This window comes from Carcharhinus amblyrhynchos, chromosome 6 (genome assembly GCF_965287045.1).
Source record: "Carcharhinus amblyrhynchos chromosome 6, sCarAmb.v2.hapA, whole genome shotgun sequence".
Taxonomy (NCBI): Eukaryota; Metazoa; Chordata; class Chondrichthyes; order Carcharhiniformes; family Carcharhinidae; genus Carcharhinus; species Carcharhinus amblyrhynchos.
The window spans coordinates 21837666-21852183 of record NC_137329.1 but is presented as its reverse complement, the minus strand read 5'-3'; the positions used below and the strand labels follow the sequence as shown (position 1 = coordinate 21852183).

The following is a 14518-nucleotide window of genomic DNA, read 5'->3' as shown; positions in this document are numbered from 1 at the left end:
GAAGATGTAGGGACAACAATATAATTCCAGATCAGAATGAAGAGTAACTTGCAGTGGTGGTTTCTGCATGCATGTGATGCCCTTGTCCCAGGTGGTAGAGGTCATGCATTTGGATGGCTGAAAGGCTGATTGAATACAATACATTAAAGTCCTTTAAAAATGCATTAAGACTTTAATTGAAAGATGGTAGAGTTGGTACTCAGCAAGAACTGTGCTGACAGAATGAAAGATTGAACTTGCATTGATATACTGCCTTCCTTAATCTTATGACTTCCCAAAGTGCTTTACAGTCAATGAAGTACCTTTGATGTGTTGCCACCATTAGCATGCTCCCACAGCTGCAGTGAAATACATGACCAGATCATGTATTTTAGTGATGTTGGTTGGGTGATAGATATTGGCTAGGCTTCACATGCATCGGAATAAGGGGGTGGGGTGGACAGAAGGGAACAGACACTGGGTTAAACTGCTCTTTTAATGACATCTCAGCTTCTTTATTTGGGTGAAGTCTAAACAGTTGTTGCTTGCTTCTTAACAGATTGCAACGACGAGAAGATTGACTGTTCAGTTTAACCCTCCTTCTAGTTGTGTGCTGGAAATCAGCATGCAAGGAATTAAGATAGCTGTGCAACTCGATGGGTGTGGAGTCTATGAAAAGGTAACTTGTAACTTGTCTGTGATGATTGCATAAACTTCCCATGGAACGGGCAGCATGGTGGCATAGGATTAACACTGCTACCTCACAGCGCCAGGGACCCAGGTTCAATTCTGCCCTCGGGTCACTGTCTGTGTGGAGTTTGCATGTTCTCCATGTGTCTGCATGAGTTTCCTCCGGGTGCTCTGGTTTCCAGCCACACCCCAAAGATGTGCGGGTCAGATTGATTGACCATCCTAAATTGATCCTAGTGTCAGGGAATTGGCAGGGTAAATGCATGGGGTTACGGGAATAGGGCCTGTGTGGGATTGTAGTCGGTACAAATCCGATGGGCCAAATGGCCTCCTTCCGCACTGTACGGATTCTATGATTCTATGAATGACAAATGATCAGAGTACAGAAAACTCTCACAAATACGTACACTCCTTGTCAATATTTTTCCCATTAGAAATTTCTATTTCCACATTTATGATGGAAATGATCTTCTATTAACGTAATTGCACATTTCTCCCAGTGGAAGCATTGAATTACTTCCACATACACGGATTCAATGTTCCCTTCCAACATGAGGAAAAACATTGTGTGCAATGAATGGTTAGAATCTAGAATGTACCGACTGAATGTGGTGGAGGCAGATTTAGCAATGATTTTCAAAAGGGGATCAATAAGCAACTACAAAATATAAAATCCAAGCTTACGGAGAAAGGGAGGGGGAGTTGATTTGCTCGTGCAGAGAGCAGGCACAGAGGAGACAGGCCCAGAATGGCCTCTTTCTCTGTGGTAACCATTTTCTGAATCAATGTTTTTCAAAACCAACTTCATCTGAAGGCTCCACTTGGGCTTAACTCTCCCTAGTTAATACCACATGAGATCAACTAATTAGAAGAAATTGTATCACGCAACATAAATTAGCATATCTCCTATGGTAATGCTTATGGTATGTCAGGGATTATCTTGTTACTTAATCATAGAATCATTGAATCTGCAGCGCAGAAGGAGGCCATTTGGCCCATCTAGCCTGCACCAAAAAAATCCTACCTGGGTCCTATCCCCATATATTTACCCTCCTAATCCCCCTGATACCATGGGTCAATTTAGCATGGGCAACAAACCTAACTTGCACACCTTTGGACTGCAGAAGGAAACTGGAGCACCCGGAGGAAACCCACGCAGACATGGGGAGAATGTGCAGACTCCACACAGACAGTCACCTGGGGCCAGAATTGAACTCGGGTCCCTGGCATGTGTGCCATCATCCTCCCCATATAAGAGGGATGTTACTAGTAATGTGTGATCGAGAAAGCCAGATTATTATGTGCAATATAAATCAGCTCCTGGTTTACAGTCATCCATCCTGTAATTATTTTACACGTTTGACACAAGTTTCTGTGCCAAGTTTATATTGAAAAGTCTGTTTAATGGTCACATGTTACTTGCATTCTTCCATCTTATGTCGCACTGCAGCATCTTAAGTAATGCAAAGTATCATTTTAGCATAACTTTCCCTATACAGTCTCCGTCATAAATGTAGATTTGGGAATTTATACTAGAGAAAGTTGAGGGCACTTAGACAGAAAAATAACATTTTAATAAATTTTAAAATTTGGGAGTTGACAGACGAGATTCACTGAAAAGATTCCAGGGATCGGTGAGCACAATTGCATAGACAGGCTAGAAAAACTAGGGTGTTTCTCCTTAGAGCAAAGCAATTAAGAGGAGATTTTGTAGAGATCTTTAAAATCATGACGGGTTTAGATAAGTAAATCAGAAGAAACTTTTTCCAATAGCTAAAGGGCCATTAATCAGAGGACACTGATTTAATGTTGTTGGCAAAAGGAACAGAGACAACATGAACGAAATCTTTTTTACGCAGCATATTTTTAGGATTTGAAATACATTGGCTGATAGAGCGATGGATACAGATTCAATAGTCACCTGCAAAAGGGAATTGGGTCATTACGAAAGATATTTAAAACTGCAGGGAATACAAGCAAAGGAATGAGAATAATTGGAATGTTTTTCGGAGAAATCAGGGAAAACTTGGTGTTCCTTATGGCGTCTTTCTGTGCTGTGCTACTCTACAATTCTATAAAATGTTTATACATTCATTCACTTTATTCAAAAATCACTATATTGATCTAAACTATTCAAATAAACAATTTATTTTTATATGTCATTAATTTTATTTTGAATCTTTACAATCATTCATTCCACATTAATTCCATAGAACCATAGAAAAGTTATGGTTCAAAAAGAGGCCATTCAGCCCATCATGTCTGCGCCAGCCAACAATGAGAAGAAAGAAACTAGCAGCTCATTTTCCAAGGTCTGTAGCCTTGCAGGTTACAGCACTTCAGATGCAGATCCAGGGTACTTTTTCAATGAGTTGATGATACAGCCTCAACCACCAACTGAGGAGGGGAATTCCAGATGCCCACCATCCTCTAGGTGAAAAAGTTTTGCCTCAAGTCCCCTCTAATCCTTCTACCAATCACCTTAAAGCTCTGCCCCATGGAAATTGGCCCCTCAGCTAGGGTAAACAAATCTTTCCTGCTTACCCCGTCTAGGTCCCCATAATTTTGTACACCTCAATTAGGTCACCCCTTAGCTTCCTCTGTTCTAAGGAAATCTAATTCTCTAAGGAAAAGGGTGACACAGTGGCACAGTGGTTAACACTGCTGCCTCAGCGTGCCAGGGACCCAGGTTCGATTCCGGTCTTGGGTGACTGTCTGTGTAGAGTTTGCACATTCTTCCTGTGTCCACGGGGGATTTCTCCGGGTGCTCCGATTTCCTCCCACAATCCAAAGATGTGTGGATTAGGTGGATTGGCCATGCTAAATTGACCCTAGTGTGAGGGGCTTAGCAGGGTAAAGATGTGGGGTTACGGGAGAAGAGCCTGGATAGGATTGTTGTCAGTGCAAACTCAGTGGGTGGAATGGCCTCCTTCTACACTGTAGGGATTCTATGATTCAATGATTCTAAATAAATCTCCTTAGAGGACTGGGCACAATACACAGAGCATTTGGGTGATTACTTTCAGGCCAATGGACTAGAGGAGGAGAGGAAGAGAAAGGCACTCTATCTGAGTGCGTGTGGAACCCAGGCTTAAAATTTGATTTGTAGTCTCACAACTCCAAGCACACCTGAATCCCAAGTCATTCCGTGAAATCATTGAATTGGTAAAGTCACATTTCCACCCGAAACCATTGGTCATATTGCAGAGATTTAAGTTTAGTTCAAGAGGGGGAGCCTTGGGGAAACTATTGTGACTTATATCACCAAGTTGAAGCAAATCTCTGAGAACTGCAACTGTGGAGCCACTTTGAATGATATGCTGTGGGACAGGTTAGTCTGTGAGGTGAATAATGAGGCTATGCAATGTAAGTTACCAGCAGAGGCAAATATAAATTTTAAATGAGCATTGGAAATAGCACCAGCAATGGAGAGTGCTGAAAGGGTGCACAAGAGTTCCAAAGCTTGCAAAATGTCACAGTTCACCAGTTAGGATGGGAGTCTGCAGCCAGCAGTCGTGCCAAAAACAAAAATGCAGTAGTGAAGCAGGAAGCAAATTCAACCACAAATAAAACAAGAAGATTTAGAAGAGGAAATCATTGGCAAAGATTGAAGCAAAATGTTACCATTGCTTGGGTAATCTCTCCCCTGAATTGGCAGGTATAAAGAGGCTGAATATTTTTCTGTTACAAGAAAGACCATTTAAGACATTGGTGCTTCTGAAGCAAGACAAGTCTGCCCAGTAGCAGATTAAGGAGGGCATCATAAGTATATAATGTGGAAGAAGCTAGCATCAATGATTTTGATGTTCATTCCATGTTTAATGTGAGAATGGACAAGTTAGCTCCCATTACTGCAATGCTCCTGGTAAATGCCTCTGGCAGTGCCAAGGTAATGCCTAGGTATGTCCCTCTCCTTCTGGGGACACGCCGGGGCAGGGGGGTGGAGGTGGGATGTTTACTTACCTGGTAGGTTCCCTTTATCTGGTTCCTGTTTCTAAAACGCAGTTGTAAACCTCACCCAGAGATTCTTGTTTTCTGTCTCTTGTGATATTTTGTGCCCACGTTGCCGTTTGCGCTTGGGGCAAATGATGGCGCATAAATCACAGCCATGATGGCCAGACCTGTACACAAAATTGCAGCTGTGGCCTCACCAGCGTTTTATACAGTTCCATCATTATCTCTCTGTTTCTGTATTCAATTTCTCGCCCAATAAAGGAAAGCATTCCATGTGCTTTTTTGACCTCCTTGCCCAACTGTACCTGTCACCTTCAAGGACGTGTAGGCATTCACTTCCTCAACCCCTCTCAAAATCTCCCCGTGTATTGAGTATTCCCTTGCTTTGTTTGCCCAACACAATTGCATTAACTCACATTTTTCCAGATTGAGCTTCAACTGCCACTTCTCCACCCTGTCAGCTGGACCATTGATATCATCCTGCAGTCAGCAGGTATCCTCATTGCTACCAACTAACATTCCTTTTATAGCCAACTTGGTTAAATATACCAGCAGAATGATATTCTTCACCATCCTTTCTCTATTTATCAAGCACACATTGTTTTGGAAAGTATCACGGGACTTGAGTTTTGGAAATAGCACCATGATAGATCCCACAGTGTCATTTTATTCATTCATGTGGCCCTTATCTAAACATAGGATGTAACAAGTCCAGTATCTTCAGAAAAATATTTCCAGACTTCCAGACCATGGTGCGATAATAAACAGAAATCACACTGGTTTCTTCTAACCCAGTGCCAGAAATTGATCAGCGCATGCCAATTTTACAGACTTCCCTTACTTGTTGCAGTTAAATTTTTCTTTGCCTCAGTTTGTGCTTTGAAGGATTGACCAGATTAAATAATGTCATACTTTAGCAGCAGAATAAGATGTTCTGTGGCACAGAAAGTAACCATTCTAATTTTTGTTTTGTTTTTATTCCAATTCAATCAAATCAAGTCCAATTCAGAGTCTCAGCAAGTTGGGACATTCCCGATCCAAGCTGACAAGACAGGGCTCTCACCTCCTGTCTTGGGCTTGATCTACATGATCCAAGCTGATTGGAGTAGACATAGCTCCTTCTCCAAGGCTTGATCTTATTTGCATCTTAGCCAAAAGGCCAAGATGCCGCTTTTAAAAATTGCTTCAAATGAAGCTAAAATGTAACCTAATGACTTCAATCAAGTGCAGCATGTCGATACTACATTGATCTTAGCCAAAATACCGAGAAGCAATCTTATAAAACAGCACATTGCGTGAATTATGAGCAACCCCATGGAAGAGTTTGTTATTGTTTTAATTTTTATAATATTGCACATAATCATAAATTTGCAGCAGTACAAATGGCATAAGCGCAGCATGCCTCTTTTTAATGAATTCTCCTATCTGTTGTCTTATGACAGGCCAGTAAATGCAGTCACTTCTTTCAGCTGAAGAACGTTTCATTCTGCGGGTATCATCCAAAGAACGCCAAGTAAGTTCTATGATTGGGGGTTTAATATTTATCAAACAGCCAGATATCACTGCTAATATTGATGATACTGAGGTAACCACAATGAATATTTATTCATTTTTATGGGACGTGGGCATCACAATTATTGCCCATCCCTGAGCGCATTTGAGAGTCAACCACATTGCTGTGGCTCTGGAGTCACATATAGCCTGGATAGGATTGTCGTCAGTACAAACTCAATGGGTGGAATGGCCTCCTTCTACACTGTAGGGATTCAATGATTCTAAATAAACCTTCTTAGAGGACTGGACACAATACACAGAGCATTTGGGTGATTACTTTCAGGCCAATGGACTAGAGGAGGAGAGGAAGAGAAAGGCAATCTTTCTGAGTGCGTGTGGAACCCAGGCTTAAAATTTGATTTGTAGTCTCACAACTCCAAGCACATCTGACTCCCAAATCATTCTGAGAGATAGTTGAATTGGTAAAGCCACATTTCCACCGAAACCACTGGTCATATTCCGGAGATTTAAGTTTAGTTCAAGAGGCAGATCAACCTGGGGACACTGTGCTGTTTCTTTTTTCACCCAACCAAGGGTGAATTAAAGTGAGGGAGAAGAGTTGCAACTTGCAACTCAGCTGGGAACCCTTTGCTACTTCTGATCGCCCAGTTAAGGGTGAAGTAAGATGAAAAGCAATCCATGTAAGAACTCTGGTAGATCGAACAGTGAGACAGCTTGATACGTGGACCAAGAAAGAAGGTAAGGATGGCAGGTTTCCTTCCCTAAAGGACATTAGTGAACCCGATGAGTTTTTAAAGACAATTGACCATGGTCATCCTTAGACATTCACTTCCAGACTTTCATTGAATTCAGATTTCACCATCTACCGTGGTGGGATTCAAACCCAGCTTCCCTAGAGCATTACTCTGGATTGTTAGTCCAGTGATAATTCCACTGTGCCCCTACCTCCCCACAGTCACCAGAGTAAGAAAGAGCATCCCATTTCTTGAAAAACCTTGTTGTCTTGTACCCTATTAACTCCCTGCCTCAGATTTTTATTGTGTCAAAGGCACTCTATAAATGCAGTTATTGCTGCACCGGTGGCTATAAGGTAATGTTGCAATAGAATGTTAGGACATGGCTCTGAGTCTATGACTTGCTACCTCAGTCATCAGTTTCAGTCATCCAGTCTGGAAAACAATACTGACTGAATGCTAAACTGGTTCCCAAAGACTAAGGGGAGGAAGCACATGAGCAACCTCATCCACTTATCTCCTGAAGGTACTGACTCTCAATCGAGCACCTGATAGTTCATGTGTGAGCCTGGACGGAAACTGCATTCTGGCTATTCAACCACATAAAGCATCACTGACAAACCCACTCAGTCCCAAACTGTTGTCCACTCATTGGGTACCACAGTGAAGTGGTTGTGTGACTGGAATAGTCACCCAGCAGACTGGAATGAATCACACAGTAGAACATTCATATACATTGTAGTGTTTCACTTTGATCACTTATCCCACCTGTATTTTTTTTCTCTTTCCAGATATTTTGGATTTATTACCAAACACCCTTCAGATCACCGATTTGCTTCCCATGTTTTTGTCTCTGAGGATTCAACCAAACCAATAGCAGAATCAGTAGGGTATGTATTTCTCTCCCTCTTTCTCTCAAAGTCTCCTGTGCAGAAAGAAGGAAGGATAAATTTACTGATCCCATGGTGCCAGTGGGCTACTGCGTTCATGCAGGAATGCACTTCGGGCAATCATCTAGTGTCCTTATGTACTTGACTCAATCTCCCTCCGTCAGTCCTGGCTCCATTGGTAACATTCTCACCTCTTGAGTCACAGAGTTGTAGGTTCATAGTCCCACACTCAAGGCTTGAGCACACAGTTCTAGACTGACCTTCCCATAGCAGTCAGTGAAGATAATAGAGGAAATAAAAACTGTTTTCCACAGGGGGTGGCGTGGTAGCACCATGGTTAACACTGCTGCCTCACAGTGCCAGGGACTTGGCTTGTGTCACTGTCTGTGTGGAGTTTGCACGTTCTCCCCGTGCCTGTGTTGGTTTCCTCCGGGTGCTCCAGTTTCCTCCCACATTCTGAAAGATGTGCTGGTTAGGTGCATTGACCTGAACAGGCACCACACTGTGGTGACTAGGGGAATTTCACAGTAACTTCATGCGCAGTGTTAATGACAATCTTACTTGTGACTAATAAATTAATAAACTTCAGTCAGGATGGCACAGTGGTTAACACTATTGTGTCACAGCATCAGGGACTGTGTTCAATTCCGACCTTGGGAACTATCTGTGTGGGCTTTGCACATTCTCCCCATGTCTGCATGGGTTTCCCCCAGGTGCTCCGCTTTCATTGAATCATTGAATGCTAGAATCCTACAGTGCAGAAAGAGGCCATTCAGCCCATCAAGTCTGCACCGACCACAATCCCACCCAGGCCCTATCCCCGTAACCCCATTTACCCTAGCTAATCCCCCCGAGATTGAGGGACAATATAGCGTGGCCAATCCACCTAATCCGCACATCTTTGGATTGTGGAAGGAAACTGGAGCACCCAATGGAAACCCATGCAGACACGGGGAGAACATTGCAAACTCCACACAGACTGTGACCCGAGCTGGGAAACAAACCCAGATCCCTGGATTCCACCCCCCACACAGGTTTGGTGGATTGGCAACGCTAAATTACCCCTTAGTGTACCAAGATGTTTAGGTTAGATAGATTTGCCAGGGTAAATGTGTAGAGTTACAGGGATAAAATGGGGAAGGGGGCCTGGGTAAGAAACTGTCAGAGGATCAGTGCAGATTTGATGGACCAATTGACCTCTTTCTGCACTGTTGGGACTCTATGATTAGTGCAGGTCATAGGAACATATGAGCAGAGAAATTAGGAACAGAAGTAGGCATATTCAGCCCTTTGAGCCTGCTCTGTCATTCAATCAGATCATGGCTAATCTCTTCCTGGTCTCAAATCCACCTCTCCATCTGTTCCCTATATCCCTCTTTCATTTTTTTTGTATTAGAAGTATGTCCATTCCCTCTTGAAACCATTCAGACTCCACCACACTAAGCGGACTTGGTTTGCTTTTGTTATGGCCTTGCTAATCTGTGCAATAACTTGTAGTGGTTGGTGCATTTACAGTACCTCAAGAAACCCAAATGGAAAGGAATAGTATTTACTGTTAAGCACAAAATAAAGCCACTACACTATGATGTACATCTACAACCATGACAGTAGTTCTACAGACATGTCCCAAAGTCTGCCTTATAAAGGGCTCAGATGCTAAGTACAACCTGGGCAGGACATTGCCTGTTTACCAAGGGAACTCCTATTCAATGAGCCACACAGGGAGATCAATTAGAGATTCCCCAGAAACTCATGGGGTTTTTCACATAGTAATCAAAGGTCATTACAAATAGAGAAGTTAGTAGGTACCTTCTTTATACACAAGAGTGTTGGGAAATGGAATGGCCAAAAAGAACCAATAGTGGGAGCAGTATCTATTATTTGTTTTAAAAGAGAATTTCTGAAAAAGGCACATGTGTAATGAGCCAAATGGTTTCTTTCGACATTCTGACATTTTAGGATTACGTCTCCTCAAAACCTAAACTTTTGGTTACTCTCCTTGCCTGGCGTTTGTTTTCCTCACACTAATCAGGCATTATATAATGCAAAGCTAATTTTAAATGAGACCTAGATAGATTTGTGTGTGTAATTTTTGCATCCAGTTTTGCTTTATCTCATCCTTTGGCGTAATGGCACAAAGGGCAGCACGGTGGCACACTGGTTAGCACTGCTGCCTCACAGCACCAGGGACCCAGGTTCGAATCCAACCTTGGCTCACTGTCTGTGTGGAGTTTGCACATTCTCCCCGTGTCTGAGTGGATTTGCTCCAGGGGCGCTGGTTTCCTCCCACAGTCCAAAGATGTGCAGGTTAGGTGGTTTGGCTGTAGCAAATTGCCCCTTAGTGTCAGGGGGACTAGCAGGGTAAAAACTTGGAATTATGGGGATAGGGCCTGAGTGGAATTGTGGTCAAATGGCCTACTTCTGCATTGTAGGGATTCTATGATGCTCATCATTTATGTTGTGTTAGTTTGAGGCCATTCAGCCCTTCAAACCTGTTCTACAATTCTCTATTGATTGGCGAACTGTTCTTCAACTCTGCTCACTGACCTTTGTCCACATCCTTTGATATCTGTACCCCACCCCCCAAAAAATTCTGTCAATCTTAGTTGTGAAAATGGATCCATGCACAGCCTTTGCCAACACAAAGTAATCACAGAGATACAAGTACAAAAGCTAACAAATTTATACTGCTGAGAAAATCTGACATTGGGTGGGACTGGGAGTCATTACAAGTTGCCTGATTGGGTCACCATTTATAGAACTTTTTCCCCTTCCCCTGATTTGAGTGGAATGAACAGGTTTGATGACAGGGGGTTTGGGGGTTACGGGAATGAATCACTCTGCCTGATTACCAACCAGGGTGCAAAGTTCATAATGGACTCCCACGTGGAGTCCATTATTGCAAATTTACTCTCTTATTTTCAGCCCAAGCTGCTGCTACGTGTTTCAGAAACTGTTTTCCTTCACCCCAAAAATCTTCTGAGATGGAGTGACACAGTGGCAAGATTTTGACCCAGTGAAAATAAAGGAACAGCGACGTGGTTCCAAGTCAGCATGGTGAATGACTTCCAGGGGAACGGTGCTGGATAGTGGTGCTCCCATGCGTCTGCTGCCCTTGTCTTTCTAGGTGGTATAGGTTGCTGGTTTGGAAGGTGCTGTTGAAGGAGCCTTGATTAGTTGCTGCAGTGCATCTTGTATCTGTCGGTGTTGGAGGGGATGAATGTTTAAGATGGTGGATGGGGTGCCATTTTTCCATAGAGTCTATTGATTTGTGCAGTAACTATTTCCTTGCATTCCTTCCTGTATGAAGAAATGATGTTGAGATAATTGCCAGTGAGGGAGATTTGAGCTTGCCATTTTGATGTTAAATATATTTCTTTCCCCCTTGCACAGGAGGGCCTTCCAGCTATTCTACAAAGAATACATTGAGTACACCTGTCCGACAGAAGACATCTATCTGGAGTAGATGCCCCTGAGCTGCGGTGTTGCTCTGAACTCCTCACAGTCTCCTTCTCAAACTCATCATGATGCATGAACACTCTGTGCCAGAGGCCCTTTATCATGATCCAAAACTATGCAGCATCTCAATTGAAACATTTCCCCTATTGTTACTTTTAGCCATGTTACATGGATTGACAGTGTCCTCCATCAGTTTGCGCCTCTTATCCCTCATCGCTGCAAATCCGGTCCCATCTCGTGTTCCATCGGTTCATGGCAAAACAGCTCAACTGCTTGCTTCTTAACACCCCCTTATGATGCATTTGGTATGTATTTGGTGCGATGGGCCAAGATTTAAATCTGGCAAAGTGCCAGGACAGAATGGCACCAAAGTTCGAGGGAGTTACGAGATTCATTGTAACAATGATGTTACACTGTATTCATTAATAGTGTTGTGTGTAAAGTTCTTAAACTTTGTTCATGGAGTGTACAACATGGTTTATTTAAAGGTTTGATGAGAGCATCTTCTTCTCCACTCTGTTTCTTTGTACCAATGCCAAGTATCCCTTACAAAAAGAAATCTGCACAATTCCCCCCTTCACAGGAGAAACATGTCTTGAAGGTCACAGGACATCATGGGTGTCATCAAACGGATCTGTTCTTTGTACAATCGCTAGACTGTGATACCAAATGCAATATACGGGTGGCACGGTGGCACAGTGGTTAGCATTGCTGCCTCACAGCATCAGCGACCCGGGTTCAATTCTCGCCTCGGGTGACTGTCTGTGTGGAGTCTACACATTCTCCCTGTATCTTGTGTGGGTTTCCTTCTACTGTCCAAAGATATGCGGGTTAGGTGGATTGGCTGTGCTAAATTGCCCCTTTGTGTTGGGGGACTAGAGCAAATTCATGGGTTACATGGATACGGCTTAGGGTGGGACTGTAGTCGGTGCGGGTTTGATGGGCTGAATGGCCTCTTGCTGCAGTACAGGGATTCTATGATAGTTGAGGGCATTGAGTCGATCGTGACTCAGTGAATTAAGTTCTTTATCATTACATGGAATTCTGGAATAGCATGCTGATTTGAGATTCACATTTCATTGTTGCATCTGTTCATAATTAGGGCCATTGGATTGACTGAAAACATCAAATTCTGTACTTATTATCTAGGACTGTGATTTGGAAATTAAATCCAGTCTTTAATCTAGTCTTCATTTTATTATTTCACGGGATGCAGGCTGCTAGGCCAGCATTTATTGCCATATCTAGTTGCTCTTGAGAAGGTGGTGGTGAGCTGCCTTCTTGAACTGCTGCAGTCCATGTGTGTAAGTACACCCACAGGAGAAAATAACGGAACCGCAATGTAGTTCCAAACAGGATGGTGATGGATTTCAGGGGAACTGCCAAGCAGTGGGGCTCCATGCATCCACTACTCTTGTCTTTCTCGAGGGTATCATTCACTGGTTTGGAAGGTGTAGTTGAAGGATCCTTGGTTAGTTCCCAACTCCTCCTTGTGGCCATTATCCATCAGTGATGGAGGGAGTGAATGTTTAAGGTGTTGGATGTAGTGCCATTTTTCCATAAAATTCGTAGATTGGTGCAGGAACTATTCCCTTGCACTCTTGCCTTTTTAGTCATTTTGTAAATGTATTTTCAATCATATTATGACGTTTTATTGCTGTTAGTTTATCACAAGGCAGGGACATCCCCATCTCAGCTCCCAGCAGTTCTCTGGGGACTTGCAGAATGATTTTTGAACACTAGTCTTTCAGACCAAACATCACCGTTGAAGGTCTAGGCTGTTTGGTCATCAGAGTTGTTACTGAATCTGATCTATCAATGGTTATAAATTTTAATACGGATTAACGCGGCTGGTCGATCTCTGCCGTTTTCATCACATTCAGCCTCGGGACAGCACGGTGGCACTGTGGTTAACACTGCTGCCTCACAGTGCCAGTGACCCGGGTTCAATTCCAGTCTCGGGGAATCACACTATTTCCTCCAAAGATTTGCAGGTTAGGTTGATCGGCCAAGATAAATTGCTCTTTATTTTCAAGGGGATTAGGAGGATAAATATGTGTGGTTACGGGGACAGGACCTGGGTGGGATTGTGGTAATTTAGCCTTGATGGGCCAAATGGCCTCCTTCTGCATTGTAGATTTTACGATTCTATGAGTCCCCCGACAATGCAACCATTTGTCCATCTGTCAGGTCGCACTGCCTTAATCCGATAGCCAATTAGAAAGGGAACAGACTGTCACCTGATTGGATTAACCATAAACAAAGAACAAAGAAAATTACAGCACAGGAACAGGCCCTTCGGCACTCCAAGCCTGTACTGACCAGGCTGCCCGACTGAATTAAAGTCCCCTACCCTTCCAGGGACCATATCCCTCCATTCCCATCCTATTCATGGATTTGTCAATACGCCCCTTAAAACTCACTATCGTATCTGCTTCCACTACCTCCCCTGGCAGCAAGTTCCAGGCACCCACTATCCTCTGTGTAAAAAACTTATCTCATACATCTCCTTTAAACCTTGCCCCTTGCACCTTAAACCTATGCCCCCTTGTAATTAACTCTTCCATCCTGGGAAAAAGCTTCTGACTATCCACTTTGTCCATGCCCCTCATAATCTGGTAGACTTCTATCAAGTCACCCCTCAACCTCCATCGTTCCAGTGAGTGAAAAAACAAGTTTCTCCAACCTCTCCTCATAGCAAATGCCCTCCACACCAGGCAACATCCTGGTAAATCTTTTCTGTACCCTTTCCAAAGCCTCAACATCTTTCTGGCAGTGTGGCGACCAGAATTGAACACTATATTCCAAGTGCGGCCTAACTAAACTATGGTTTGTTAGTGAAACTGTGTTCCCCTCCCCTCACCATCTGCAACATTTTTATAACAAATGAAAGACAAGTGCGGCACGGTGGCACAATGGTTAGCACTGCTGTCTCACAGCGCCAGGGACCCAGGTTCAATTCTGGCTTCGGGTGACTGTCTGTATAAAGTTTGCCCCATGTCTACATGGGTTTCGCTGGATGCTCCGGTTTCCTCCAATACTCCAAAGATGTGTGGGTTATGTTGATTGGCCATGACAAATTGCCCCTTAGTGTCAGGGGGATTTGCAGGGTAAATATATGGGGTTACAGGAATAGGGTTAGGATTGGGTTGTTCTCGATACATTGTAGGGATTTTATAATTCTATGACAATGAAAAATGACACAATTTTTGTTTAATATCCCCCCCCTATAATTTTTCTCCTAGATTTTGCTCATAGCAATTTTGTGGAATTTAATCTGCTAATTCCTGGAAATTC

At 43.2% G+C, this 14518-nt stretch overlaps 1 protein-coding gene across 3 annotated transcripts in view; it reads left to right on the top strand.

Moving 5' to 3' along the window:
* mapk8ip1b (mitogen-activated protein kinase 8 interacting protein 1b) overlaps nucleotides 1-11816 on the top strand; it is a 173190-nt gene extending 161374 nt beyond the window's left edge. For all 3 annotated transcript variants that reach the window (XM_080191559.1, XM_080191558.1, XM_080191560.1), the window contains 4 exons: nucleotides 539-658; nucleotides 6066-6136; nucleotides 7664-7762; nucleotides 11156-11816. In XM_080191559.1, the coding sequence (XP_080047685.1) occupies nucleotides 539-658; nucleotides 6066-6136; nucleotides 7664-7762; nucleotides 11156-11228 (363 nt within the window). In that variant the 3' untranslated portion in view covers nucleotides 11229-11816. The remainder of the gene's footprint in view (nucleotides 1-538; nucleotides 659-6065; nucleotides 6137-7663; nucleotides 7763-11155) is intronic.
* The last annotated feature ends 2702 nt before the right edge of the window (nucleotides 11817-14518 follow it).